We start from the raw sequence: 26,801 nt of genomic DNA, 5'->3' as shown, positions 1-26,801 counted from the left end.
TCCAGGCAGGAGTGCAGAGAAAACTGCCTCTTGGCACCTTGGCTTCCTGGGGGCAATAGGGTCCAGAGCACCAGGCCTGGGCTGTGCAGACAAGGTGGCACTCTGAGGATGAGGGTCAGGTCCCCCCATCCCTCAGGGCCCCAAGGGCAGTCACCAGGGAACCACAAGCAGGATCCAGGAGGAAGGTGGAGACCAGAGCCCAGGAGAAAGACAACTTTTATTCTTTCAGGAAAATGCACCAACAAGTTGAAGGAAGGAGCACGCTAGCTAGGTAGGTCCCCTGTCCTAAACAGGGGTCTGAGATGAGGCCAGGCCTGGCCAGGGCTCGGGAGAAGCTGAGGGGCTCCCTGTGGCACTCGGGGAGGGCCAGGCCAGCTCAGAGGTGGGACTTTGTTCTGTTAGCACCAGGAACTGCCCGCAGCTGCAGCCGGGCTCGGAGACAGGACAGCAGGTGGGCCTGCCTGTCCCCACCTGAGCAGTCTGGGAGGGGCTGGTGGCAGCAGGCTCCCTGCAGGTGGTCTGAGTGTGATTCCCACTCACACCCCAGAATTGGCCCCCAGCCCCCTGTAAACATGAGAACGGGCTCGTGACTGCCAAGCCCCTAAGACAAGATGAGGGTCCGAGACGTGTGGCTGGGCTTCAGGCGACCCAGGAGCTGCCGGGCTTTCTCCTGCATGAACAGCTGGTCCCTGGTGCCCCCGCAGGCTACCGTCTTCCAGGCGCTGGTCATCTGGGAGGAGGAAAGGGGGTTACCATCCAGGCAGCAGCCGGGGCTCCTAGGGAAGCCTGGAGACCCTGGTTGGGGAGGGGTGGGGACATTTTCTATCACACTCCCTCCCTCTAGAAGTCGCAATCTGCGCTCACTGCACCTTCCTGATGGACCTGGGGAGTTAGTGCCATCTCTGGGCATCCTCAGGGATAGAGCAAGGAGGCTGGACCAGAACATGAGCCCCCACCCTCCCCCGTGCCCACCATGTGGACAGCCCCCACGGGAGAAAAAAAGCTATAACTCTGCAGGCTGGAGAGCAGCAGAGAGGGGTTGACAACTGCAGATGGCTGGGGAAACAGGCAGGGGATCCCTGCCTTCAAGGACAAAGTCACGGAGATATGTCTTAATTACAAGTGAGACCACATCGTGAAGGAGCGGCTTCGCGGAGGGGCATTTCTGGTACCCAGGTCCCCCGCGGGAGTGGCATCTGGACAGAGATGTGAAGCCTACGTTCATCAGTCAGCAGAGCCACTGGAGGGCATCAGGCAGAGGCAAAGCCAGTGCAAGGCCCTGGGGTGTGGAGGGCGCAGAGCGAGACCCTGAGGGGCAGCACTCACAGGGGCAGGGGTTGCAAAGTGGCCCCGGGGCTTCGGGGCTGCTGACTTCTCGGGCTTGGCCTGCAGGAAGCCCTTGTTCAGCAGGCTGCTGTCCTCTCTGCTGCCCGATGGGGTGAGGCCCGAGGAGCCCGCTGCGAGGATGCTGGTTGGCTGAAAGCAAAACCAAGTCAGAGGCTCAGCGTTTTGCCACAGGCCTGGGCAGCCTCCCAGACAGGCCTTTACCCTTGAAACAGCCTGCTGGGCTCAGCGTCCTTGTTATAGGCAAGAACCTGAGGCACAGGCAGCTCAAGAGACGCCAGAGACCAGGCCCTCCACTCCACCTTCTCTGCATTTAATCACTTGACCTGACTTTTTTTCTTTCCACTAGTTATTTCACTCGCCCAAGGGTCTGTCTGGAGTGCACCAAGTTCCCGCCTGGCGTGGATGCCTCATTAGACGGAGCTTTCTCTGCCAGGAGTTTGAGTGGCAGGCGGACCTGTAGGAGCTGCCAGGCAGTCATCTGTCTCGTGGGCCTTTCCACAGCCCTCACTGTTTGCTGCCGGCCACCAGTGAGATACAAGCTCACCTCACTGCCTGCTGCAAGGGATCGACTGCCCGGCATGGTTTCCGGGGGCCAGGCTCTATGGAAGCAGTAGCCCCCTCTGGAGGTTGGCCTGGGAATAGGGCGGCATCCATGCCAGGGGAGAGGTGCCTTGATCACCTGGCAGGGCCCCAAGGCACCTCACTGATCGTCTCCGGGTCCTCCCTAGCAGTGCAATAGAAGGGAAGGCGCTGGGGACTCAGAAAACACACACGCCCAGCAAGTGCTCGCCATCAGCGCTTGCTGACCGAGCCTTCTGTAAGGACCAGAGCAAGGCCGCCTGGGTCGACCAGTGGGGAATGCCCAGTGCCACCTGCCCCCTTCCTCCTCGCTGAGCCCGGCACAGGGAAGCCCCGCCGACTCCACCCCCAGGGCTCTCCAGGCTGAAGGGCTCCAGAGGCCCAGGCCCCCCAAGGAGACTCCATACTCTCAGCCTCCTGCAGCTGGGTGGGGAGTAGGGAGTGGCCTCACAGGACGGCTCCTCTCCCAGACCCCTGACCAACCTTGGGCAGCGTGGACATCATCAGCTTCACGTCCTCATCCACGATGTCGAGAGCCAGGGACTTGCGGACTTTCTTAATGGGGCTTCGCCGCATCTGGGGAGAGGTGGTGGTTAGGGCACACGCCTGAATTCCCGTCACCCTCAGTGCCTGATGACACTGGTCCCGGCTGCCCTGGTCCAGAAACCAGGCCCTGGTGCAGGGAGAGCCCTTGAGCAGGCCCGGCTGGAGAGGATCTTCTGGGGGAGCCGTGGGGGCCCAGGACACTGGCCCCATCGTAGACTCTGTCCACAGGGCAGACTGTCCTGCCAGATGCTCACCAGGTATGGAGGACACCAAGGCCACCTCCACCCAACCTCATCCCCAAGGGGACCAAGCGCAGCCCAAGTCTCTACCACACTAAACACCCACACAGCCAAGCTACCACTAGAACACCCACCAGCCGGGGTGCTACACAGAGACACATAACGCCGTGGGACACAGGCTGTTATGGGAATGCCCAGCCCCCAAGCCCCGCGCCTCCTATAAGCAGATCAGGGGCAGCTCTGACCCCAGGGAGAGCCTCTGAGACTGACAACTGTCCCCGAACTCAGCCCTGTGCCCCCAACAGCTGCTACCCCTGCTGGGAACCACCTGCAGACACAGCTGCCCATACACCAGGGGGCCCAGCTGGAGGGTCCCCTCCCCGCCTGGCCACCCACCACCACTCTGGCCCACTCCCGCCTTCCCTTCTCCCTAGAGGAGAGCCCTGGGAACAAAGGGGCTTCAAAACAGGAGACACAGAGCCACCTGCAGTCAGGAAACCATGTGGGCCAGGGGTGGGACAGGTCTGTCCAGCGTGGCCCGGCCTCTGCACCCCGGCATCCGGAGCAATGTCCCCACCCGCTCCCACCTCACCTGAACCGGCTGGCCCCACCTCCTCACACTGTGCCGACAGCCGGCTGGCGGCTCATCTGAAGGATGCCCCCTGAAATCCTCTTTGGGCCTTTTCTGTCCCCGAGTGCTGCTGAGTCACTGGGGGTGTTTGCCATTTCTGCCCGCTGAACTCCAGAAGCGACCCCCTCCGGGTCTTAATCACCGCTCTACCCACCCTGCCTGGCCCAGAGACCACTTCAGGAGGGTCCAAACAACGCGGAATAACTGAGGCACCAGTTCAAGGGGAGAGGGAAGGGTGGCAGGCAGCTGTGCCGGCCAGTTTCATGGACCCCTAGGCTGTAGGAACAGACGGCTGCCCCCCCGCCCCCGTGCCTGTTCCCCAGCCGCCCCCTGCTCCGCTGCCTGTTCCCCAGCCGCCCCCTGCTCCTGGTGCCTGTTCCCCGGCTGCCCCCCGTCCCCCTGCCCCACCACCCCCGGTGCATTCCCCAGCTGCCCCCCGCCCGGCCAGCCGCTCACCCCGGCCTTCCTCTTCTGCTTCTCAGGCCTCACTTCGTCCTCGATGATGAGCTCGATGCCGGCCTCGGAGCGTAGCACCTCCTTCAAGTCCTCCTCCAGGTGGGGGGTCTGGGGCTGTGGGCGGGGATGGCCAGGGTGAGGCTCTGCGCCCAGGCCAGAGGACTCGCGCCAAGCCTGCTAGTGGGGGCGGCAGGGCAGACCCGGCCGCACCTCCGCTGCCCTGGGTGATGCCGGAGGCGGCCTGGAGCCGGGACGCTGGCCTCACACACGGTGTCCATGGCCATTAACCGTCCTGCCTGGGACACTGGCATCAGCTCCCTGAGGGCTGGGAGCACTCCAGTTCATCACAGCCACCCTCACCCAGGCCAAGGAACCAGCTGGCATCCTCCGCTGAGTACAGACGGAGGCTGAGAGCACAGCCCAGGGCCACACAGCTGTGAGCTCAGAGCCTGGACACACTCAGAGCCCAGCTCCTCCCCACCTAGGCCCCACACCAACAGAGGACCTGGACACACTCAGAGCCCAACTCTTCCCCACCTCGACCCCACACTAACAGAGGTGTTGGTTCCACATCCCTTTCTTGGGCCTGGACGCTCAGGTGGCAGGGCTGGGAGCACTCCAGTTCATCACAGCCACCCTCACCCAGGCCAAGGAACCAGCTGGCATCCTCCGCTGAGTACAGACGGAGGCTGAGAGCACAGCCCAGGGCCACACAGCTGTGAGCTCAGAGCCTGGACACACTCAGAGCCCAGCTCCTCCCCACCTAGGCCCCACACCAACAGAGGACCTGGACACACTCAGAGCCCAACTCTTCCCCACCTCGACCCCACACTAACAGAGGTGTTGGTTCCACATCCCTTTCTTGGGCCTGGACGCTCAGGTGGCAGAGGCCAGGGGATGTAGGGCACAGTGAAACCGGAGAAGTCACTCTAAAAGCCCCCGTGTACTTGAATTATCGCTGCCAAGGTCGGACTTGCCCTCTTGGATGTGTCCCGAGAGCACACAGACATTTCAGTATCTGGGAGCTGAGTCCAAGTCAGGAAAGGGCCGGACTGACTGTGCCTGGCCTGGGGCAACTCCTCCAGCTCCAAGCCAGGACGGGGAGACCACAGCCCCACCTGCGCCCCACGTTGGGAGCCGGGAGGGGAGCTCACTGCAGGGATTCTTCTCCGTGACCCACCTTTCTCCCACCTGCAGCTGGGTTCTCAGAAACGACCTGCTTCAGAAAACCCGGGGTGCCAGCCCTCTCTGCCCTGGGGTAAAGCAGGACCATCTCATGAACTAGGAGCTGGGGGAGAAGGGCCGTCCTCACACTGCGGGGAAAGCAACCCAGGAGATGTCTCCACACTGCCCAGCTGCTTCCAGCCCACTGACAGGCAGCTGGTCAACAGCCTTAGGTTTGACAAGCAATTCACCACTTTCCTCAACCAGCTTGCAGCACCCACGTCTAAGTCCTTCTCCATCCCAAAGCCTGCCCATGTTCTGCCTGGCACAGCCACGAGCTGAGTATTCGGTCACTTCGGATGTCGGCCTCCACCACCCCCAGGTCCACTGGGATGCCGCCGTAGCTCCAGCACCAGCCAGGACCGCCTGCATGGTGGTTGCTCTGGAGACATCTCGAGAGCTGGTAACTCATTTTAACAGGGGGCCCTGTTTATCAAACTAGGGAATTGCAACTTCTCAAGGCAGTCGGGAGACGCTAATGGGATCTCAGGACAGGGTGAGTGATCATAAACGGCTGGAGGACTGGCCCGGCCACACCACCTACCAGGGGCTTTAGTGGTCCGTACTTCTCAAGGGCGTTCTTGAATGGGGTCGGCGTGTGGGGAGTGTTGTCCATGGAGTACTTCTGATCTGGGGTTACAAACCTGCCAGGCACGGAGAAGGAGGCTGGGCGATGTCACTGGGGGGCTCTGCCATGGGCTGCTCCTGACTCCCACACCCCCAACTGACCTTTGGCCTCAGCGGCAGAAAGGCAGCCCCCAGACGTGGTCTCTTCCCATCCCATCTGCCCGCCCACCCACCCACCTCCTCATCTGCAAGGGGAGTTCCGGGGGCAGAGAGGAAGGGCCGTCCTCAAAAACAGCAAAGAATAGGAAGAGCCTGAGGCAGTCCAGGAGACCCGAATGGGTGGAAGAATTGCTGAAGATGTTGCCGTCACTAGGATTTTCCATAAAACAAGGTGGCCTGTGGCCAGACTGCAACCCCAGCAGGAGAGGCAGGCGAGGAAGACCGAGGAAGACCACACCCCTCCCCGTCTCTCCGGAGAAGCAGCAGCTACTCCTTTGGCGGTGCCAGCTGTCTGTTTAAGAGTTTAGTGACTTGACAGGAGAATCGTTTCTCAAGAAACCTATCTATGTTAAATTTTAGATCACTTGTTCAAAGACAGATTTCTGACCAAGGGATCCATACAGCTTATCTGAAATCACCTATCATTATGAGAACTAAAATTCCTGAGCGGATCCCTGATCTACAGCTTGACTCCTGAAATATAAATAGCAATGCTTCTCCCCCACCCAGCAAATGTAACGAGCCGAAGAGCAGTTAAGCAACTCTACCTGGAATTCAAGGGTCATGATGATACAAGGAAGAAAACTTATTGTGAAAGCACCTCCACAGAAGCAGGTAAGCCACCTGTACAGGCCTGAAGGTGGAACACAGCCGTCCCTCCTGAGCACCAGAAAATGGAGAGAACTGGGGGGCCTTGTGTCCTTCCCGTAGAGCTGCTCAAGCACAGTGGATCTGCACTCGGAACTTACAGAAATGACGCACACATTACATTTTTCGTGGCAAGGTGGACTCTCCACATTTCTAATCTCTGAATTTAGAAAACCATCAAATTAAAAAAATAAAAAAGAGGAATTCCCTGGTGGTCCAGTGGTTAGGACTCTGCACTTTGAGGAGGGCACAGGTTCAATCCCTGGTTGGGGACTATGTTCCCGCAAGCCATGTGGCCAAAAGAACAAAACAAGAAGAAAAAAAAAAAAGAATTAGAACAAAAGTGAAGCACCAGACTACACTGATGAAGGAGGTGTGATGACCAGGAGGAGGCTGCCTTCATGAAACAAGAGTCCCAGGTGTTTTCCCAAGGCGTCCCTCGCCCAGAGAGCCGGTCTCTGCTGGGGGTGCAAGGGCAGGCCTGGCACTCACGCAGCATGCTTCTGGTGCAGGGGCGTCTTGTCCCGGTGCAGTGGCGTGGTGACCACCACCTTCTGGCTGCACACGGGGGTGGATGTCAGCGAAGGGCTCTCCAGTTCCAGTGCGTCCTGTTTATTCCAGAAGTTCAAAAACTGCCAGGACGACAAAGGAAACCAGATGAGGCGATGAGCTCAGGGCCGGACAGCAAAGGCCAGGACAGATATGCAGGTCCACGTGGACCCTTGGCTTGGCGTCACCCAATCCTCCCTTTGCCAGCCTGACGGGAGTCCATCTCCCACCCCCATGTGCTGCTGGCTGTGAACTTAAGGCAAAGCAGGCTGGCTGTCTTGAGAGCAGCTTCTTTTCAGAAGGTAAAAAAAAGGTAGCTCTGAAATGGTCTTCCTAAGCTTCACGAGGGCAGGGCCAGACCTGGTTTGGGGTCCCACGTCCCCAGCACTGGGCACAGGACCTTGCACACAGCAGACACCCAGAAAATGGCCTGTACTGGGCAGCGGGGGACCGTCACCCGCTCCCAGTGAGCAGTCGGGGTGGGGTGCACGCACCTGGGAGGGAGAGAAGGGAAGGGTCTTGACGGGCGTGCTCTTCGGGGTGAGGCTGTTGCAGGAGTCCAGGAAGGACAGGCTGGCACTGTTCTCTGTGACGGGGGACAGGGCGACGCGCCTCTTCTTCTGCCGCTTGAGCACGGAGGGCGGTGTGCCCATACCCAAGCCCCCCACGTCAGTGCTGGGGGAGATGGGGATCAGCTCGCCCCGGCTGCTGCGGCTCAGGTCAGAGATGGTGTGGCCGTCCAGGCGGTACTCGGTCACGCTGGGCGCGGCAGCAGCAGCCGGCCGGGGCGGCACGGGCTGCTGCTGCCAGGCTTGGGACTGCCCTGGGCTGCCCACGAGGCTGCCCTCAGCTGACGGCTCCTCGGGGAGGTCAAACTTACTCAGGTCACACCACGCGTCAGGGTCCTGCCCGGAGACGGGGGCGGGGTTAGGAGTAACTGGCTTTCCCAGCGGTCGATAAACCACAGGGCTCATGTGCTACTGGAAAATATTAGAGCGTCAAGGATGATCCCACAGGGACCTCCCTGGCGGCCCGTGGTTAAAACTCCACGCTTCCACTGCAGGGGGCACGGGTTCAATCCCTGGTCAGTAACCAAGATCCCGCTTGCCACGTGGCACAACCAACAACAACAAAACACCCTGATTCCACAGCCCAGGAACAATCACCCTTAACTCTTCCTTGCCTTTCCTCAACGATTCTTCTATGTCTGTGTATCTGTATTTGTAAACATAACTGAAATCCTATCATGCACATGGCTGCTTGCTGTTATTAAAAAAAAAAATGTGCTATGCATTTTTAAGATACACAAAAAACACCGAAAAAAATACAAAGAAAATTCATATGCCCATCAAGAAGCCTAAGAAATAAAACCTTATCACTAAAGCTCCAGGTCTATCTGGCAAACCTCTGCCTGCAGGCAGGAAACCACTGCCGAAATTAAGCACTGACCATCTTTACGCATTTCTTTATCAATTAACACTTACCTGTGTCCCTAAATATTTAGTATTTTCAACGTTCCTAACTTTAATACAAATCATTTCTATTTCGCTTCTTTTTCCATTTAAAATTTCTGTAGAGCTGGAATAATGCAGGCACCTCATTCTATTACCAAAGTTTAATGTTTACCATCAGTAGACTTTAGTTGTTATAGCAGAAACATTAACTTTTATAATAATTCTTACAGCTGAAAAATGTTCTATCATTTGAATATACATTACTCAGTCCCCTTCTGTTGGACATTTGGGTTCCTCCTAATTCTTAAAGATTAAGAACAGATGTTCTTTATGAACATCTTGGACATAAACCTTCTTTATTTCTTGACAGACACCTGGAAGTGAAGACCTGGGCCCTAGGCCATGAGCAGGATGAAAGGTCTTCATTTGCCAGCTCAGACCAGCGGCCCTGAGCTCCATGAGCCTGTACATCACGGCACCTCACTGGGTGCTTCAGCTAAATTGTATCCACCCTCTACCCACCCTGCTGAGGGAGTATTACCCTCTCCCTCGCAACCCAAGGCAGCCAAGTCAGAGAGGGTATGATCCTCCCAAGGTCACTAAGTTCCTAAGAGTAATTCTGAGAGGAAAGCTTGGGTCCTTTCTGCCTTTGTCCAGTTAATGACAACCTAGCCCTAGGGCTTCTGGAGACAAATGTCTCCACTTTGGTCCCTGGGCATCTGGCTCTGAATGGACAGGAACCCCAGTGGTGATTTCTGGTCCCTGGGGCTCGCAAGAGCCTGGGAAGTTCATTCCTGAGGGTGGAGGGCAGCTCAGGGAAGTGCTGACTCCAGGACCACCTCCCAGCATGGAACGCCAACCTTGCAGGGGCCCCTGGAATTCACAGCATCTAACAGGCCCAAGTACATGCCCCAAGGACTGGCCCAGGGGACGATGGCAGTGTTTCTACAGCTACTGTGACCCCCCCCCACCCCAACCAGTCGCTGAAGGTCATCGTGGAGTCAGCCCGAGCTCAGCACTCACCAGCTGTTGTGACTCTGGATAAGCCTCCTAACCTGTCTGAGCTTGAGCTGAGTCCACCAACCAACCCCCTTCACAGGCTGTTAAAGGACTGAGAGCATACAGAGAGGCAGCAAGTAGCGAGCCTGGCGCGTGGCAGGCATTCCGGGGTTAGAAACCGTCATCACAGAAGGAGCCCCAAGACTGGGACGTGACAGGTGCCTGAGAGGAGTCTGAGGATGGCCCCAGGCAACCCGGTGAGGCTCCAGCAGGGCGGGCAGCGCTCACCTCAGCCGGCCCTCGGGTAGTCTGCTGAACAGACCGACACACACAGCTAACTGCGAGATCCATTCTGGTGGAGGAGACACCAGAGTTCCTGCCACTGTGGCAAGAGGGGAAACCCAGAGCCAGAGGGTCTGAGCAGGCAGCCCCCTGAGACCGACTTCACAGTCTAAGCCCTCACTGGGCAGGACACTGGGCACGATGGTGAAGACCTCAGCCCCTTACTAGCTGTGTGACCTTGGGTACACCATCTGATCTCTCTGAGCCTCATCTACAAAAACACAGAAAAGAAAGCCTTCCCAAGATACCATGTGGACTACACGTTAGGCCCACAGCCTGACATTTAGCAGATATTCAATGAACAGCATCATTATTCTCAGCTAATAAGAGGAAGCCGAAGTGGGAAGGCTTGTGTGGGTGCTGCCCACTGAATGCCTCTGCCCCCCTAGTCACCAGCCTCTTGCCCACCACCTCCTGAAACCCACTCCACACTTCAGGCCTGGCAGATGGAGCTGTGAAGTCACACCAAGAAGTGCAGCCCCCACCAGAGCCCCTCCCCAAGGGGCACAGCCCACAGCCAGTGTGGCTCTCCCTGAGAAACTGGGACGCGCTCACCGTCGCAGCCCCAGACCCCTGCCCTTCCCGGGGTCCTCTCCAGGAAACCCGACCATCGGCGCTACACCAACACCAGTGCACTGGTGCTGCTATAGACACCACACCCTCCCCATCCCCCGAGGACTCTGTCCCCCACTTCCACTGGGGAGCATGCCCCACCACCCCGGGCTTTACGAGTGAGTCAGGAGCTCCCTGAAGACAGGGACGGCACAGCCACTCTCTTGGGGTTGCCAGGCCCTGGCCGGGCGCTCAGTATCAGCTCAGCCACATCAGCAAGATGATGAGCAGATGGAAGGACGTCTGTCTAGGGGGATGAGTGCTCCCTCATAGGGGTGCTCAGGGCCCACTGGGAAGTCCCTCAACCAACATTACCGACTCGATCAAGTCCAGGGCTTCTGAGAGGCCGGACTCCACAGCCGGGATGAGGAGGTTGGCAGCCTCCACCACCCACTTGTAGGGCAGGCTGGTCTCCGGCGAGGAGCCTTCCTGGTCTTCACGCTTGGGGAAGTCCTCCAGGGGCTCTGGGGTCCGCACTCCGTCCAGCTCCGCAGGCACAGGCTCCTGCTCCTGGGCGGGGGCGGCCGCTGTGACCTCCTCCTCGCTGCTCTCCTCTTCCTTCAGGGCAGGGAATGCCGGAGGCCAGCTGGTCACGACACTTCCCTGGGGACACAGGGCATGCAGTTTGAGTTTGTCATTATGAGATACAAACTGTGCCGTGTTTCAGCAAAAATGCACCATCTGAACCTTATCAGAAGTCTAGCAACCCTAGCACTTGATAAGGAAACTCAAGTGAACCCAAATTGAAAGACGGTCTATAACATACCTAAGCAGAGACATCATTTTTCCGACAAAGGTCCGTCTAGTCAAAAACTATAGTTTTTCCAGTAGTCAGGTATGGATGTGAGAGTTGGACCATAAAGAAGGTTGAGTGCTGAAGAATTGATGCTTTTGAACTGTGGAGTTAGAGACTCTTGGGAGTCCTCTGGACAGCAAGGAGATCAAACTAGTCAATCCTAAAGGAAAGCAACCCTGAATTTTCATTGGAAGGACTGACTGATAGAGAAGCTGAAGCTCCAATACTTTGCCCGCCTGATGCGAAGAGACAATTCATTGATGGTGGAGAAGATTGAGGGAAGGAGAGAAGGGGGTGGCAGAGGATGAGACAGTTGGATGGCATCACCGACTCAACGGACATGAACTTGAGCAAATCCTGGGATAGTGAAGGGCAGGGAAGCCTGGCGTGCTACAGTCCATGGGGTCGTAGATTCAGACACAACCTAGCAGCTCAACAACAACAAAGCCTAACCTTATACTTCAAAAGTATCAGTACCATGAAAGGCTAAAGCAGATGCAAGAGACAGGACAACAAAACAGTGTCTAACCCTGGACTGGATCATGGGCAGGAAAAAAATGGAAACTGGATGGAAGATTAGTTAAAATTCCTAAAGTAGTTAAATTCCAAGTGTGTACTCAAGGTACACTGGTGAATGTCCTTATTCTTAGGAAATACAACTCAAGTATTAGGGGATAAAAGGCACAATGTATGGAACCAATGTATCTCACATAGCTCAGGTTAAAAAATATCTATGTACATAGAGAAACATAAAGCAAATCTGACCAATATTAAAATTTAATGAACCCAGTAAAGGGTATAGGAGAGCACTCTTCTCGCAACTTTTTTGTATGTTTAGTATTATTTCAAAATGAAGGTTTGAAAAAGGAGTGGATACTAATTTTGTGACAGGAAAAGAAAAAAGAAATAGAGGAAGATCGTTTGTGGCAATAGCTCCCCTGGAAGAATCTGGAAACAAGCTCTGACATGTTGACCTGACTGCCCAAGGAGCCTTGAACCCAGCACACGTGAGGCTCCTAGTGGCTAAGACTGCACTCCCAATGCAGGGGCAGAAGCTCAATCCCTGGTTGGGGCACTAAGATCTTGCAGGCTGCACAGTGTGGCTAAAGTAGAATAAATAAAATAAAACATTAATTAAAAAAAGAGAAAATGGTCAACCTCACTAGTAAAAGCAATGTAAGTGAAGCAATGATACTGCACAGCTGCTCATAAAACTGGCAAAGACATTCTGTAAAATCTGAGCCAGCTGTGACCCAGTGTGGGAACACAGGCAGCTCCACTTTCTGCTACAGCAGGATGGCGTTGCCCTTTGAGTGGGAATCTGGCAATGCCTTATGAAAAGTGCTTCCCTGGGGCTGAGTGGGAATCTGGCGATGCCTTATGAAAAGCTGCTTCCCTGGGGCTGAGTGGGAATCTGGCAATGCCTTATGAAAGCTGCTTCCCTGGGGCTGAGTGGGAATCTGGCAATACCTTATGAAAGCTGCTTCCCTGGGGCTGAGTGGGAATCTGGCGATGCCTTATGAAAAGCTGCTTCCCTGGGGCTCAGCTGGTAAAGGACCCGCTGTAATGCAGCAGACTTGAGTCCAATCCCTGGGTGGGAAGGTCCCCTGGATCCCCGGGTTGGGAAGATCCCCTGGAGAAGGGAAAGGCTGCCCACTGCAGTATTCTGGCCTGGAGAAGTCCACGGACTGTAGAGTCCATGGGGTTGCAAAGAGTCGGACACGGTTGAGTGACTTTCACTTTTCACTTTAGGAAAATTTCAAATGTCTACACTGTTCGACTAAGCATTCCCCCACATAAAAAGGCACATGTACAAGCGATGTGAACAGTGATATCCACTGCAGCATACATGGTGACGAGACGCTCATCAAGACAAGAGGCGACAGACGGCATGACCGATTCAAGGATGAGGCGAAGGTCTGTACACACATAATGACAGGGGAAGATATAAGGAGAAAATGACGTTTGTAAAATGGGTGGTTTAGTCGCTAAGTTATGTCTGACTCTTGTGACCCCATGGACTGGAGTCCACCAGGCTCCTCTGTTCGTGGGATTTCCCAGGCAAGAATACTGGAGTGGGTTGCCATTTCCTCCTCCAGGGGTACTTCCTGACCCAGGGATCAAACCTACATTTCCTATGTCTCCTGTATTGCAGGTAGATTCTTTATCCACTGAGCCATCAGGGAAGCCCATTTGTAAGACTGCAAGAAGATCCAACCAGTCCATCTTAAGGGAAATCAGTCCTGAATAGTCAATGGAAGGACTGATGCTGAAGCTGAAACTCCAATACTTTGGCCACCTGATGCGAAGAGCTGATTCTTGAAAAGACCCCGATGCTAGGAAAGATTGAGGCGGAAGGAGAAGGGGATGACAGAGGATAAGATGGTTGGATGGCATCACTGACTCAATGGACATGAGTTTGAATAAGCTCCAAGACCTGGTGATGGACAGGGAAGCCTGGTGTGCTGCAGTCCACGGGGTTGTGGACAGGACTGAGCGACTGAACTGAAGTTCTAATCTTACACAAAACACCCCCTGATGTTTTGTGTCTGGGGGGCTGGCCCTGCTGGCCCAAGGGAGTGCCTAGACCTGGATCTGGACCTCACAGGCCCAGCCTCACCCATTCCTCCCCACTGTCATTTTAATGATTCTATTATACTGGTAATTTATTTAACTAAGGTTAACATCCGACTTTTTGTTGTTAGAAACAGAACTTTCCTGACTGTCCTTGTAACTAAATCACTGCTCATTTGCTCACTTCTTTCTTAAGAAGTTCTTTGAGGTAGATAGACACATTCTTTAAAAACTTGAATGCATTTTGCTAGATTGCCTGCCAGAAAACACTCACCTTTTCTGTGTGTATGGGATTTACCTCACTGGTCAATGCTTGCAATTATAAACTTTCTCCGTGCTTCAAAAATAATACAATGATCATTGTAGGGTTAGAAACAAGCCTGTAAGGCGCAAGGCTGAGCCTATAAATCCCAACTTCCAGAGAGAACGGATATACTGTTTAATGCATGTGCCAACATTTACTACCAAGGCAGGAGAAGGGGGCAACAGATGATGAGACGGTTGGATGGCATCACTGACTCGATGGATATGAGCTTGAGCAAACTCCGGGAGTTGGTGATGGACAGGAAGGCCTGGCGTGCTTGCAGTCCATGGGGTCGCAAAGAGTTGGACATGACTGAGCGACTGAACTGAAACTTCAATTTAAAAAAAAAAGTGTGCCCTAGGGTGTAGGATGTCAAAGTGAAAGTCGCTCAGTCGTGTCCAACTCTTTGCGACCCCATGGATTACACAGTCCATGGAATTCTCCAGGCCAGAACACTGGAGTGGGTAGCCTTTCTCCAGGGAATCTTCCCAACCCAGGGATCCAACCCAGGTCTCCCGCACTGCAGGCGGATTCTTTACCAGCTGAGCCACAAGGGATGTGAGATGTTAACAACTATAAAAGTGACACCATATGATTTCATTTATGACTTTTTCGAAAATTACAGTGATTAAAAAAACTGGTGAAGGGTGCCAGGGACTAAGGATGGGAAATTCTGGGCTGAAAGGGGCACAAGAGCCTGGGGGGTGATGGGGACATTCTGCATTCTGACTGTGGTGGCGGCGACATGACTGTCTCGGTCCTGACCTCCACAGGAAACGACGAATCTTACTGTGACTGCACCTTGACACAGCTGATTTTCAAGTACACATATGTTTTACTATGAAAAAGCTGGAGAGAGCAACAGGTGGGAAGGAAGCCGTTGATGGCGAGGGGGAGGCTGAAGGCCTCCCCACCTCCCCCTTCCTGACACTGGCTTCTGCGTCCTGCTTCTGTGCGGAGGTGAGTGCCAAGCGTGGACACAAGTGTCACGGGGAAAGGCCCTCGTGAGAGACAGGTGGCCACACAGACCCTCCTGCAGGATCAAAGAACAGCCGAGGGAACGGGGGAAAAGGGAAGAGCAGGTGTTGATGGGATGGCATCAGATACATGTGAAATCAAGCCAACCCACCCAAGCACCCCAAGCACAGTGGCCAAGCCCTCCCGAGCTCCACTCCCTGCTGCTCACCTGGCCTTCCGAGGAGGGGGCACTCTGGCGGCCGTCCTTGTCCTCCAGCTCCAGCAGCAAGTACATGGGGGGCTTGCTGTCTCTGGACTCACTCAGGAAGCCTCCCGTGTCCACCTTCCTCTTGATAGTGGAGTTCCAGTGATTCTTCACAGCATTGTCCGTCCTGCAGGGGCCAATGGGACCTTTGACCCCAGCTCGGTGGCCCACCCCCCACCGGGTGCATAATTAGCCTCTCTGAGCTGAGCTCTGGCTTCTGTCAAGGAGGGTTCAACCTGAGGACCTCTAAGGGCTCTAAGATGAAGTCTGACATGCCTGCAGCCTGGCATGATTTACAGAGTATTTCCACACACCTCTGCGAAGTAAGCAAACATCTTATTCAGCCGACAGGGTAAAAATCCTAACACTGAAGTGTTCTGGCAACTCTCAGACCCTTCCCGGCTCCCTGGGCATCTATAGAAACTGGAAGCAAGCTGCTGGCTGTTGGCCCATGTCCTGAGGCTCAGGGATCTCAAACATGAGCCTTGATCACCTCCTATAGATAGAAAATGACCAGAGAGGGCAGAGCAAGAAAACACACGGTCCCCTGCTGACTACTCTGAGCCTTGGCTTTTTAACCTGGAAAATCAGATCACTTCCTCCTCCATCATTTGTTAAAGATTAAAGCGCAAACACGTATAGTCGCTTAAGTCAGAGTAGTGACATGTAAAAGCAGGGAGGGTAGCACAGTGGTACAGGAGCGCAGGAAGTGTGGACGGAGAGAGGCCGATGGGTGCGCCGTAGAGCAGGACAGAGCAGCAGAGAGGAGAGCGGTACAAGGCACAGGGAAGCACGGACTGTGGAAGCACACATCGGCGTCGGCGTGAGCAGCCCCAGCGCACACGGGTCGCAGCAGTGCACAACTGTGGACACACAGAGACAGTGCCTTCTTTGGGGCTCTGAGCTGAGTGCTTTTCCACCAGAATAACAGCTTGAATAGGCCACCAGTCTCAGAGGAGGGTCTGGGCACTACGCGGAGGTGGCCAGGGACTCACCACAGGCGGGAAGGACAGACCAACCTTCCCGGAGGAAACAACATTCCCCACCAAAAACCAAAGGGTGAGAGCGAGCTGGCTACACAGTGGGCACCAGGCAGGGGGCGTCCAGGCTCCATGTCTGTGGGTGGGAGGAGAGCATAGTGCAAAGCCCGACAGGTGAGCGAGGGTGACTGCGGATCAAGGTGAGGCTGTGGCATCAGCCAGGTCAGGCTGGCCACACGGGGAAGAGTCTCCATCCAAGGGTTAGTGGAAGCACCAAAAGGATTAACACACTTAGGTCTGAGTTTGGAAACAGATGATTTCAGACTCCAGGGAAAACAGGCCATCTGGTATTCTATCTCCTTTGCCTCCATGCCATTTACCCTGGCACCACAATGCCATCGTAAAGAAAAGATTAGAAATAAAGCAAAGTAGAAATGCCCATGGACAGGGCCAGTGATTAGGATGCAGCATTCCTGAGGCAGGGCGCACGGGTTTAATCCCTGCTCAGGGAACTACGACTATCTTGTGTGCTATACGGGGTGGTCAATGCACGCGCGCGCACACACACACACACAGACACACATGCACACACACACAAGTACACAGACAAGAGAGCAGGGTAGATGGTAGTGGTGAATAAGAGATTTTTACGGTTTCCAGAAGCAACTGTGTGAAGCAACTCGGGAGACTGGAGTTGACCCTGGAAGATCTGGCAAGACTGCAGCCCAAGTCGTTCCAGTTCTCCTTGCAGAACCTCGAGAGACCCAGTGCTTGGAGCGGCCAGGCCCAGTAAGGAGTAGAGTGAAAACAGAGGAGTGCTTTGGACGTCCAGACCAGGAGGAATGAGACTTACTCTCTTTTATTAAAAAAAAAAAAAAAGACCAGGCAACCCAAGCCACGTGGCTTCTTAGGTGTCACAGTGGTGAAGAACTTGCCTGCCAGTGCAGGAGGATCCGAGAGACATGGGTTTGATCCCTGGGTCGGGAAGATCCCCTGGAGGAGGGCACGGCAACCCACTCCAGTGCTCTTGCCTAGAGAATTCCATGGACAGAGAAGTGTGGTGGGCTACAGTCCATGGGCTCGTAAACAGTCAGGACATGACTTTAGTGACTTAGCACGCGTACAACCATGGCCAGGGCACGAAGCCAAAAGTGGGCCCAGATGAGAACCTGCACTGTGAACAGGAGGCCCCCAGGCCCGCCCCACCCCGCTCCAGTCTCCCAGCAGCCAGGTCCCTGCACCGCCCGAGGCAAGAATCTGAAGGCCTCTCCTTCCGGGAAGAGTGAACAACGCCAGAGAAATCGGACTAGGCCTTGAACATCCCCACAAAGGCCAGGGGGTGCCCTGACCAGCCCTGGCCCCAGCGGGCGGCTCACCTCCCCGGCAGCATCTTGGCGATCTCGGCCCAGCGGTTGCCCAACACCTTGTGGGCCTCGCAGATGATGCGGTCCTCCTCCTCCGTCCAGCAGGACTTCTTCACCTCAGGGTTGAGGTGGTTGTGCCAGCGCTCACGGCACTGCTTGCCCAGCCGGCCCTTCAGGTGCTTGGCAATCAGCGTCCACTGCTTCGTGCCATACTTCTTGACCAGCTCGATGACCTTGGGGGAAAGACGCTGTGAGGCCAGCGGGACCCCCCCACCCCCCGTTTCCCACCCTAGCACCCACCAGTGGGATGTCATCCTCAGTCTCCTGACCCCCTCCCCCGGGGTGAGTGAATGCCACGGTGTAGCAGGCTCAGGCCCAGGCGTTACCTTCTGGTCCTCCTCTTTGGTCCATGGCCCTTTGACGAGGTCTGGATTCAAGACCCTCAGCCACCGATACTGGCACTGCTGGTCAGTGCGGTTCTGGGAAGAGGAGAGGCATCCCTGAGAACTCCTGGCCTGTGGCCCTGCCTCGTTCCCAGAACCCCCACACACTATACACCCACAGGCCAGGACACTGTGGTTCCCTTTGCTACAAGTGGGCCTGGATGGAAGCAGGCAAACTCAGAACCCTGTGCAGAGCCACTGCCCACAACTGCCCTGTGCCAGCCTGCAGGCTACATCAGGGATTCTCACTTGCTTCCGAGAGGGGCTATTTCCCTGAAGGTTTCAGACCCTGTAGAGGACAGGGAGTGAGGAATGGGGCCAAAGGGTCTGGTGACCTGGTCCCCGAGCTGCCTGATGAGCCAGGAAAGCCAGCAGCAGCTCCTGCCACATCCCCTCCCTGTCGGTCACCTGCAGACCTGGGGGTGGGGGATCCTGGGGGGAGCCACATCACCAGGAGGCTCTAGATGCTGGACATGGTGGCTCCGGTCAGCTCTGCGGGGGCCTCACCATGAAGCCTGCTCAAGCATCGTTTCCTCTCAGGTTCAGTTTCACGGTTGAGAAACCGAGCAGCCACTCGTCAGTGACTTGCAGGAAGAAATGCAAATATGCCACTGATATGACGCATGATCATGGAGCCTAAGGCCCCCAGGCACCCAGAGGCTGCCACGTGGGGACGCTTACATCAGGGTGCCCCGATTCCAGTTTGGGTAGAAAGGGCCTCAGGAGGCTGGAAGGTTGTTTTGTTGGGAGAGCTCGGGGGGCACCTGGTAAGGAATTCTCCTTTCTTCTCCCTGACACCAAGTCTCTCCCAGGCTCCCTGTCCGGGGGAGCGGGCGGCAGAGGGGCTGCACTCACGGGAAAGTGGCTGGCCAGGAACTTCCAGTCTTGCTGTCCAAACTGCTTCACCAGGGCCTTCAGCTGCTCGTCCTGCCAAAGCCAGGAAGACAGAGGGCTTAGCTCACACGCGTGCAGAAAGCGGCTGCTCTGGACTGAGACCCACCCTCCCTCCAACACAGAGAACAGCCTCATGCATCCATTCACGTCATGAAGTGATCATCTAACTTTGCACCAGGCACGCCAGCATCAGAGCTGCTCAACTTTGGGGACTTAAAGTCTAGAGGGAAGCAGACGCTAATCAAAGGCTCCTGCAAACAAAAGGAGGGCCACTCTGTGCTGCAGGGATGGAGAGATGGACAATGAGGCCTATGGGGGATCCAAGGGACAGGCTCCAAGGAACTCTAGTGAGGCTAGGCTGCAGGAAGCAGGAGACAGGGAGGCAAGAGGATTTGGGGGTGGGGGTGGGGGCGGCGGGGACCAGAGCACACGCAGGGTTGACTCAGGCCTCTGCGTCACGCAAGGCCACCGATGCACTGAAGCATCACCACTGACAGGTGGTCACAGTCCAACGTGCTTGTTGTGAACTTCACTTTGGCAGCTGCAGGAGAAAGGGCTGCAGGAGGGCAGAATGGAGGATAGGAGGCCATTACAGGCATCCAGGCCAGAGACGACAGTGACCCAGCCCTGGAGACAGGGAAACGTGGGCGCTTGGAATGGAAAAACATATCTGTTAGAACACTCTCCGGAACATAAACTCATTCTCCTGAATATAAACTATTGATTCATGCAACAACATTAAAATAACAGTATCATTAGGATGAGAGAAAGAAGTCAGACATAAGAAGAGTACACATTGCTTCATTCTGTGCAGAGGAACTTCTAGAAAAGGTAAACAAAGCTATAGGGACAAAAAGATAGTCAGTGGTGTCCATGGTCAGGGTTGGCTGGTGGGTGGAAGAAATGAACAGCAGGGAGCAAGAGATGCTTGGGGTGATGGAAACACCCAGCAAGGTGGTGGTGCTATGAGTTTCACGGCAGCACATCCACTGGATTGTACTTCAACAGTTGTAGCTGTTTGTGTGTAAAATATTCCTCCAGCAAACTGACCGTTTTTACCCCCTGCAACGTGTAGGTTCTCAGTTCCCCCATCAGGGATTGAACTGAGGTCCTCACAGTGAAAGCTTGGGGTCCTAACCACTAGATGGCCAGGGAATCCCCCAAACTTATTTTTTTTAAACTTTATATATATAAATAAAATGTAGTATTATCCATACAGTGGAATATTATTCAGTCTCAAAACAAGGAAATTCTGTTACAAGCTACAACCTGGATGAACGTTGAGGACTTTATGCTAAGCAAAATAAGCCAGACACAAAAGGACAGAGACAGTCTAAGTCCACTCATATGAAGAATCTAAAGTAGTCAAAAATAAAAACCAGGGACTTCTCTGGTGGTCCAGCGGCTAAGACTATGCTCCCAATGCAGGGGGCCTGGGTTCAATCCCTGATCAGGAAACTAGATTCCAAATGCTGCAACTAATGATCCTGCATGTGGCACCGAAAAAATGATCCCATGTGCTACAATGAAGACGAGGGCAGCCAAATAAAAAAAGAAATAAAAAACAGAAAGTAGAACAAGGTGGTTGCCAAGGGCTAGGGGGAGGGGATGGGGAAAATTAGTGTTTAATGATTCAGCTTATTTTGCAAGATGACAGTTCCAAAGATCTGCTGCACAGTGAGAATACGCTTTATGTACTCAACATACACTTGAGAAGAGTTACAATGGTTTAACATTAGGTGTTTTTTCACACACTCTCTCTCCCGGGCAGGGGAAAAAAAGGCCACCACAGACATCCAGACCCTCAACTCAGCTTGGCCATAGCCCAGCACCAGCTGGACAAAGTCCCCATAAATCCTGTTGCGGGGCCAGCCCACGTCTACACAGTCAGCTCCAGACACCATACCCTCCCTTGCTGCCCATTCCACCTGGTCAGGCCAACCCCTGCCTTCTGCCCATGTCCCCTGGGTCCATCTCCAGCACCACCATCCTCCCTGACAACGGGGGTGGACAATTCCCCCCTCTCCAATTCCTCCTGGGCCCCGTGGGCCCCTCCACCTGTCGACTCTTACCTGCACTGCCCTCATCCCACCACAGCCATCTTCTGTCTGAACAACGCAGCGCCCCTCCCTGCTTGCTCAGCCTCAGGCTGCCCCAGATCTCTTATCCACCCCACATCCAGTAGACCAGCTCCCTGAAGCTACGGTCACATCATTCATCCGCTTTAAAAATCGTCACTGGCTTCTCCCTGCCAGCTGAGCAAGCCTCCGTCTCTGAGCCCAAGCTTCAAGGCCTTCCTCCTTGGACTCTGTTCCATCTTTCCCTAAATCAACCTTTTCAAAAACTCTTCAAGGACCCTTCCCTCCAGCCACACCAGGGCCCCTCTACTTGCCTTTTCCCACCTACAACCCCTTTCCTGTTCTGACTTACCCACTATTTTGCATACCTCCCTGATCACTGATTTTCCAAATCCTCACCCATGAAGCGTTCCTTAACCTCTCAGACAACAGTAAACTCAACTTCTAAAGGCATTTAAGACAATGACAGGCACCTCTTAGGTCCAGAAGGCTTAGTGTAAGACAGGAGACACCACGGTGGGCATAAAGAACGTCGGTCCTGCCAGCGCTGTGATTGCCACAGCACGTCCACGGGCCTTGCGTGTGGTCTTATTTCTCCATCCCAGGCAGAGAAAGATGCTCCGCGGTAGGGACCCCACCTTGTCTGATCTCCTAAGACCACAAGAGCGGGATATAGACCCTGGTCTACAGTGGGATGAACAGAAAAGGCTGGCCTAGCTCTCCTGTGAAGAAAAATCTCTTATGATTTAAGAGTGTTTCACAACTCAAACAGTAAGTTAAGAGGAGGTTGGGGGGGAAAGAGACTCACAACTAAACACATCTAGGAAAACAGAGGTAGAGTAAAAAGATAAGGCCAATAGGAGTTTAACATGGTACAGTCAAGTTACAAAAAGACCTGACAGTCTATAAAACTGAACATATACCTACCCCTTAGGGATACATCCCTAAGTATCCTGCCTAGAGAAATGAAAACATAATCCTCAAAAATACTTAGGCAAGAATTTTCATAGCAGCTCTAGCCTCAATAGGCAAATTCTGTAAACAGCCAAAATGCCCATCAACAAGTGAAACATACCATGGGCTATCCATACAACGGAATACTATTCAGCAAGAAAAAATGAACAAAGTACTGAATCATGCAACATTACACTGAACAAAAGAAGCCAGAAAGAAAAAGAGTATAGCTCTGTGAATTCATTTACAGTACAGTTGAGAATAGGCAAGAAGATCAGAGACACTGACTGGATGGGCCACTGCCTGGAGCTGGGAAAGATGAATCACAAAGGGAACTTCCAGGGATAATCAAGATGGCACTTATGTAAGTAACACACACTTATTAGAAGTGATGGAACTGTCCACTTTAAAAAGGTGCATTTGACTACATATATATATATATACACTCCATAAACACAATTAAAGAATAAAAAGAAAATCAATTCAGAGCTTGGTATTACTGACCACAATACAATTATTATTTTTTAAAATGATAATAAAGTAGCGGTTGGCAGATTTAGCTAAACCACCCAGCAGTTACAGGACAAGTGGCACAATTAAAGTTCAGGATACAGAACACACCAGCTTCCCAGAGACAGCAACTGCTGCTCCTCAGAGACACATCCCTCCCAGAGTCAATACTGACAGGGTACAGGAATGCTGAGAAGCATCAGAGAGAAACAGAGGGCCCACCGGCCGCCTTCAACAGCGTCTCCCCTTCATCATACTGGTCGGGACAGACACACCCCAGGTTCAGTTCCGTCTGCCCCCACCCCTGCTGCCCCCCCACAGCTTCCATCACTTCCATCCCCTGCAACTGCCCCTCAGTGTCACTTACCTCCTCCTGGGTCCATTTGACCTTGCACTTGCTGTCTCTCTGCTCTGGCACATCTGAATCTGTGTCCTGGTAGTGCAGCTCATCCAGCTCCTCACTGCAGGGGAAAAAAGCCAAAGGTCAAGGATATGCGTCTCTAAGGGCTGTCACCTGATGGACAGAGTGCGGACAGAGGCCAGTGACCTCGAGGGAAAGGTTTCAGGGAGGTGGGCTTCTACTGTAGGCACAAATGTGGGTACTTCCACCCTCCCCCTTTCTAAAAAGTTTTTGATGAAATGGGGTTATGGGGATTTCCTTGGTGGTCCAGTGTCTAAGATTCTGAGCTCCCAATGCAGGTGGCCCAGGTTCGATCCCTTGTCAGGGAACTAAATCCTACGTGTGGCAACTAAGACCAACCACAGCCAAGGAAATAAACTAAAATAAATATTAAAAGAAGAAATAGAGTTATGGTCTATTTTTTTCTTTATTCTTGTCTTTTCACTAACACCCTTATGATTTCAAAAGCTAAAAGAAAAAAGATTTCACCAAGAATATTAGGATATTCAACACCAGACACCCATTTCATGTTTCCTTTTCAGTAACAAAACTTTAACTTGCATGGGTATTTTAAGGATTAAAGTCAAAGATGTATGTAATCATTGTGCACCAGGATTTTAAGAAATATTGGTTATCTGAGAAAACCATTTAAAATACATTATCTCAGGGACTGCCTTGGTTGTCCAGTGGCTAAGGCTCCATGTTCTCAATGCAGTGAGTCTGGTTCGAGCCCTGGTCAGGGAACTAGATCTCACATACTCCAAGTGAGAGTTCCTAGAGATTCCGCATGCCACAACCAAAACCCAGCATAGCCAAATAAATATATATTAAAAAAGAAAATATATTACCTCAGTAACTATGTGCATTTTTGCATACCCCTTCTCAATCCTTGCCTTCACACAGGCCTAATTTATGGAGCAAAAAATCAGAGTACAAGCAACTTTGAATTCTGAATGTTTTTATTTTCTAAGTCACTCCAACATCTTCCTATTTACGTGGTTTAATGTTTACAAAAATGAAGATCATGCTATCCATGCCCAGGGATGTCTGGGACTCACTGGAGCACCCTCCCAACTCAGGTGGACCTGTCAGGGACATTCCTCAGGCATGCATTTTTACGTAGGAAAAGTCTATGAGTCTCCAAGCACAGGTCAGGTATCAAAAGAAGGAAGTGGACTTCCTTCTGCAGCCACCCTCCTTTTCCCTTCTCAGCATCTCCCTAGTCACTCCCACACTCCCCAGAGCGCCTTGGAAATCCTCCTGTCTCATAACAGGCCCTTAGGTTGCAAATGCCTATCTCCTTGACAACCGGGACAGAGGTCACCTCCACCTCCGTATCTGCCTTTGGAGGATGGCACCAAAATGCCTTAAGAAATGTTTGCTCTGGAAATGGCCAGATACAGGAATGAATGACTGATAAACATGCAAAGCTGCTGCCTCTTAGTTGATCAGAAATGCTAACATAAGTCAACTTTTAGAATGAGGTAAGGAAGGGACAGATGCTGTCTAAACCCACCAACACCAGTCAAGAGAGCTGGAATTCAACCTTGTCTCGTCATTCCCAACCCAATTCATGGAGTACTCCACCATCTCAAAATAGGAGATTCTACAAGATACTAATAACAGAAAGAAGCTGGCTTTAACATCAACTGACCCCGGCCTCTGGTTCTCTGACACCCAGCTTCTAACAGAAGCTCAGCAAATGTTCCTTCAAGGACAAAGTGATTTCTTTGTGAACACCCTCTGGAGCTCCAATACTCTATTTAATGCGGACAGTACTTCAGACGGCTGGACAATTCCGTGAGGTTTAATATACTTATATCACCATCACAGTAATGATTGTCTACTTCACATGCATTCTCATTATTCCCATTTAATAGATGTGAAAACTGAGCTCCCAGGTGGCACTAGCAGTAAAGAACCCACCTGCCAATGCAGGAAACATAAAAGACACAGGTTCAATCCCTGGGTCAGGCAGATCCCCTGGAGGGCATGGCAACCCTCTCCAGTATTCCTGCCTGGAAAATCTCATGGACAAAGGAATCTGGCAGGCTACAGCCCATAAGGTTGCAAAGAGTCAGACATAACTGAAGCGACTTAGCACGCACACACGAAGCTCGCAGGGGTTAACCTGCACCTGTAGGTCCTCATCTGATAATCCCAGCAGGAAAAGCAGAGGCTAAGTCAGTAGTGCAACCACGTGGAGGTCTCACACACCCTTTCTATACCCTTCCATGTGCTGGGCTCTGCTCCAGTTGGGGTGAGTCAGAAGCTGAGCAGGAAGTAGGGCACTGTGCAGAAGAGAGCTACAGCAAGTGGCCAAGAATCAAACTGAATGCTGTGGGGTTCCAGGATGCAGAACCCATCCCTCACCTGGGAGCTGGGATTCTTCCACTGAGCCCCAGGGCATAGATGGTAGAAGACCTGGGGGTTTTCAGGGGCTTTGGGTTTGTTGCCTGGAGTGAACACTTCCTGAACCAGAAATTCAGGGCCTGACCAGTGCCTGCCCAGAAAATAACTCCTGGGAATTGGAGCTGCTCTGAGAAACCATGGCCTGAGGAAGACACACCCTGTGCCTGATGACTTCCCAGGGATCAGATGTTTCCTTGCTGAGAAGCCTGTGAAGGCAAACATCACCTGAAGCGGGATATTTCAGGCTATTTGGTATGGATACATGGATCCTGGGAGGGAACAGGTCAGAAACCCTTGTGGTTCTGTAGTGTGACTCCCAGACTGGTTGAAAAGCCTAGAACTCAGACACTCAAGGAACAGGTGTAAGACAGGAACATGGAACCCACAGACCTGATTTCTGGCTTGTCTCTGCCATTCAAACTCTGGGGGATAAGTAAAATGGAGACTGCAGTTCTTGCCTCCGCCCCAGGGGTTGCTGGCACAGATCAGTCTCTCTTCCCCTTGCATTCAACCCCAGCTGCCCCAACCCCCGCACGTAGGACAGGAAGAAGGTCTCCGGAGCGAGACCGACCTAAGGCCCCGAGCCCAGGTGGTGAGGGACCAAAAAGTCCCTCCTGGCCCCAGCAACCCTCCTACGTCAGGGGAGAGAGCCGGGAGTGCTCCGTGCTTCCCCGAATGTTAAGAAATGCCCACCGGCAAAACCAGACCCCCCAAAAGGCTCCAAAGACAAGCGTCTTCCAGGCTTTCGCCTCCCACTCACCGCGACTTCGAAAATAATTTTTCTTCTCCAGGGGTCGCCTCCCTCCCCGGTAAAGGCCCTTCCAGCTGACACCACCGTCCCACCCCCACCCCGCAATTAGGCGGGAGACAAAATGACATCATACAAGGCTTGGCCCGGGTCCCAGGAGACCCGCTCGCCCCAGCTCCGAGGCCCAGCAGGCCCGGGGGTGCCGAGCGAGGAGCCCCCGAGAGCTCGCCGGCTTCGCGCGCACCCTCGACGCCTCCCCGCGTCAGGCGACGCGGGACACCTGAGTTTTCCACCGACCCCAACCGCGCCCGGCCGGGATCGGAAAAGCCCCGGAGAGGGTGGCGGTGCGGGCAGGGGTCGGGGCTGAGGAGGATGGCGCCTGGGGAGGGGGGAAGGGCCCTCCGCCGGCCGGCTCCGCTCACCCGCGCGTCCGCCGCGACATCCCCCCGGCCCGGGCCGCGCCGCGCTCGCCCGCCCGCCGGCCGAGCCCGGAGCGGGAGCCGGGCCGGGGTCAGGGTGCGAGCTGCTCCGGCCGCTCCGGGCCCCGGGGCCGCGTGGCGAGGCGTCAGCGTGACCACAGGTCCGGCCGCTGCTCACGGGGACTGCGGCCGCCGCCGGCGCTCGCAGAAACACTTTTCTATCTCCCGCCAAGCGCGTCGGCGCCGCCCGGGCCAGGCGCGCGGGCGGGCTGGTGCGCGGGGCGGGGCCAG

General features: G+C 54.0%; 1 protein-coding gene across 1 annotated transcript; it reads right to left on the bottom strand.

Moving 5' to 3' along the window:
- Positions 1 to 282: 282 nt before the first annotated feature.
- Positions 283 to 26,533, bottom strand: MYBL2 (MYB proto-oncogene like 2). Its single transcript, XM_068987269.1, has 14 exons — positions 26,514 to 26,533; positions 22,899 to 22,992; positions 18,951 to 19,022; positions 18,039 to 18,131; positions 17,665 to 17,885; positions 15,273 to 15,435; positions 10,728 to 11,015; positions 7,500 to 7,910; positions 6,949 to 7,088; positions 5,567 to 5,666; positions 3,799 to 3,912; positions 2,410 to 2,502; positions 1,327 to 1,476; positions 283 to 730 (listed from the first exon to the last, which is right to left on the bottom strand). Exons 1-14 carry the CDS (start codon positions 26,531 to 26,533, stop codon positions 602 to 604), a joined length of 2,088 nt encoding a protein of 695 aa, XP_068843370.1. The 3' UTR covers positions 283 to 601.
- Positions 26,534 to 26,801: the final 268 nt, after the last annotated feature.

The sequence above is a fragment of the Capricornis sumatraensis genome, chromosome 15 (assembly GCF_032405125.1).
Source record: "Capricornis sumatraensis isolate serow.1 chromosome 15, serow.2, whole genome shotgun sequence".
Taxonomy (NCBI): domain Eukaryota; kingdom Metazoa; phylum Chordata; class Mammalia; order Artiodactyla; family Bovidae; genus Capricornis; species Capricornis sumatraensis.
This window is presented reverse-complemented; position numbering and strand designations above follow the sequence as displayed.

What these genes read in the sequence shown, in the direction of transcription:
- MYBL2 (XM_068987269.1), bottom strand. Translation starts at nt 26,533, where the DNA reads ATGTCGCGGCGGACGCGCGG. An exon ending in CCAAAGAGGAGGACCAGAAG is followed by an intron (nt 17,886 to 18,038) that starts GTAACGCCTGGG and finishes CTTTCCCCCAAG; the next exon opens with GTCATCGAGCTGGTCAAGAA. An exon ending in AGCAGAAGAGGAAGGCCGGG is followed by an intron (nt 2,503 to 3,798) that starts GTGAGCGGCTGG and finishes ACCTCTCCCCAG; the next exon opens with ATGCGGCGAAGCCCCATTAA.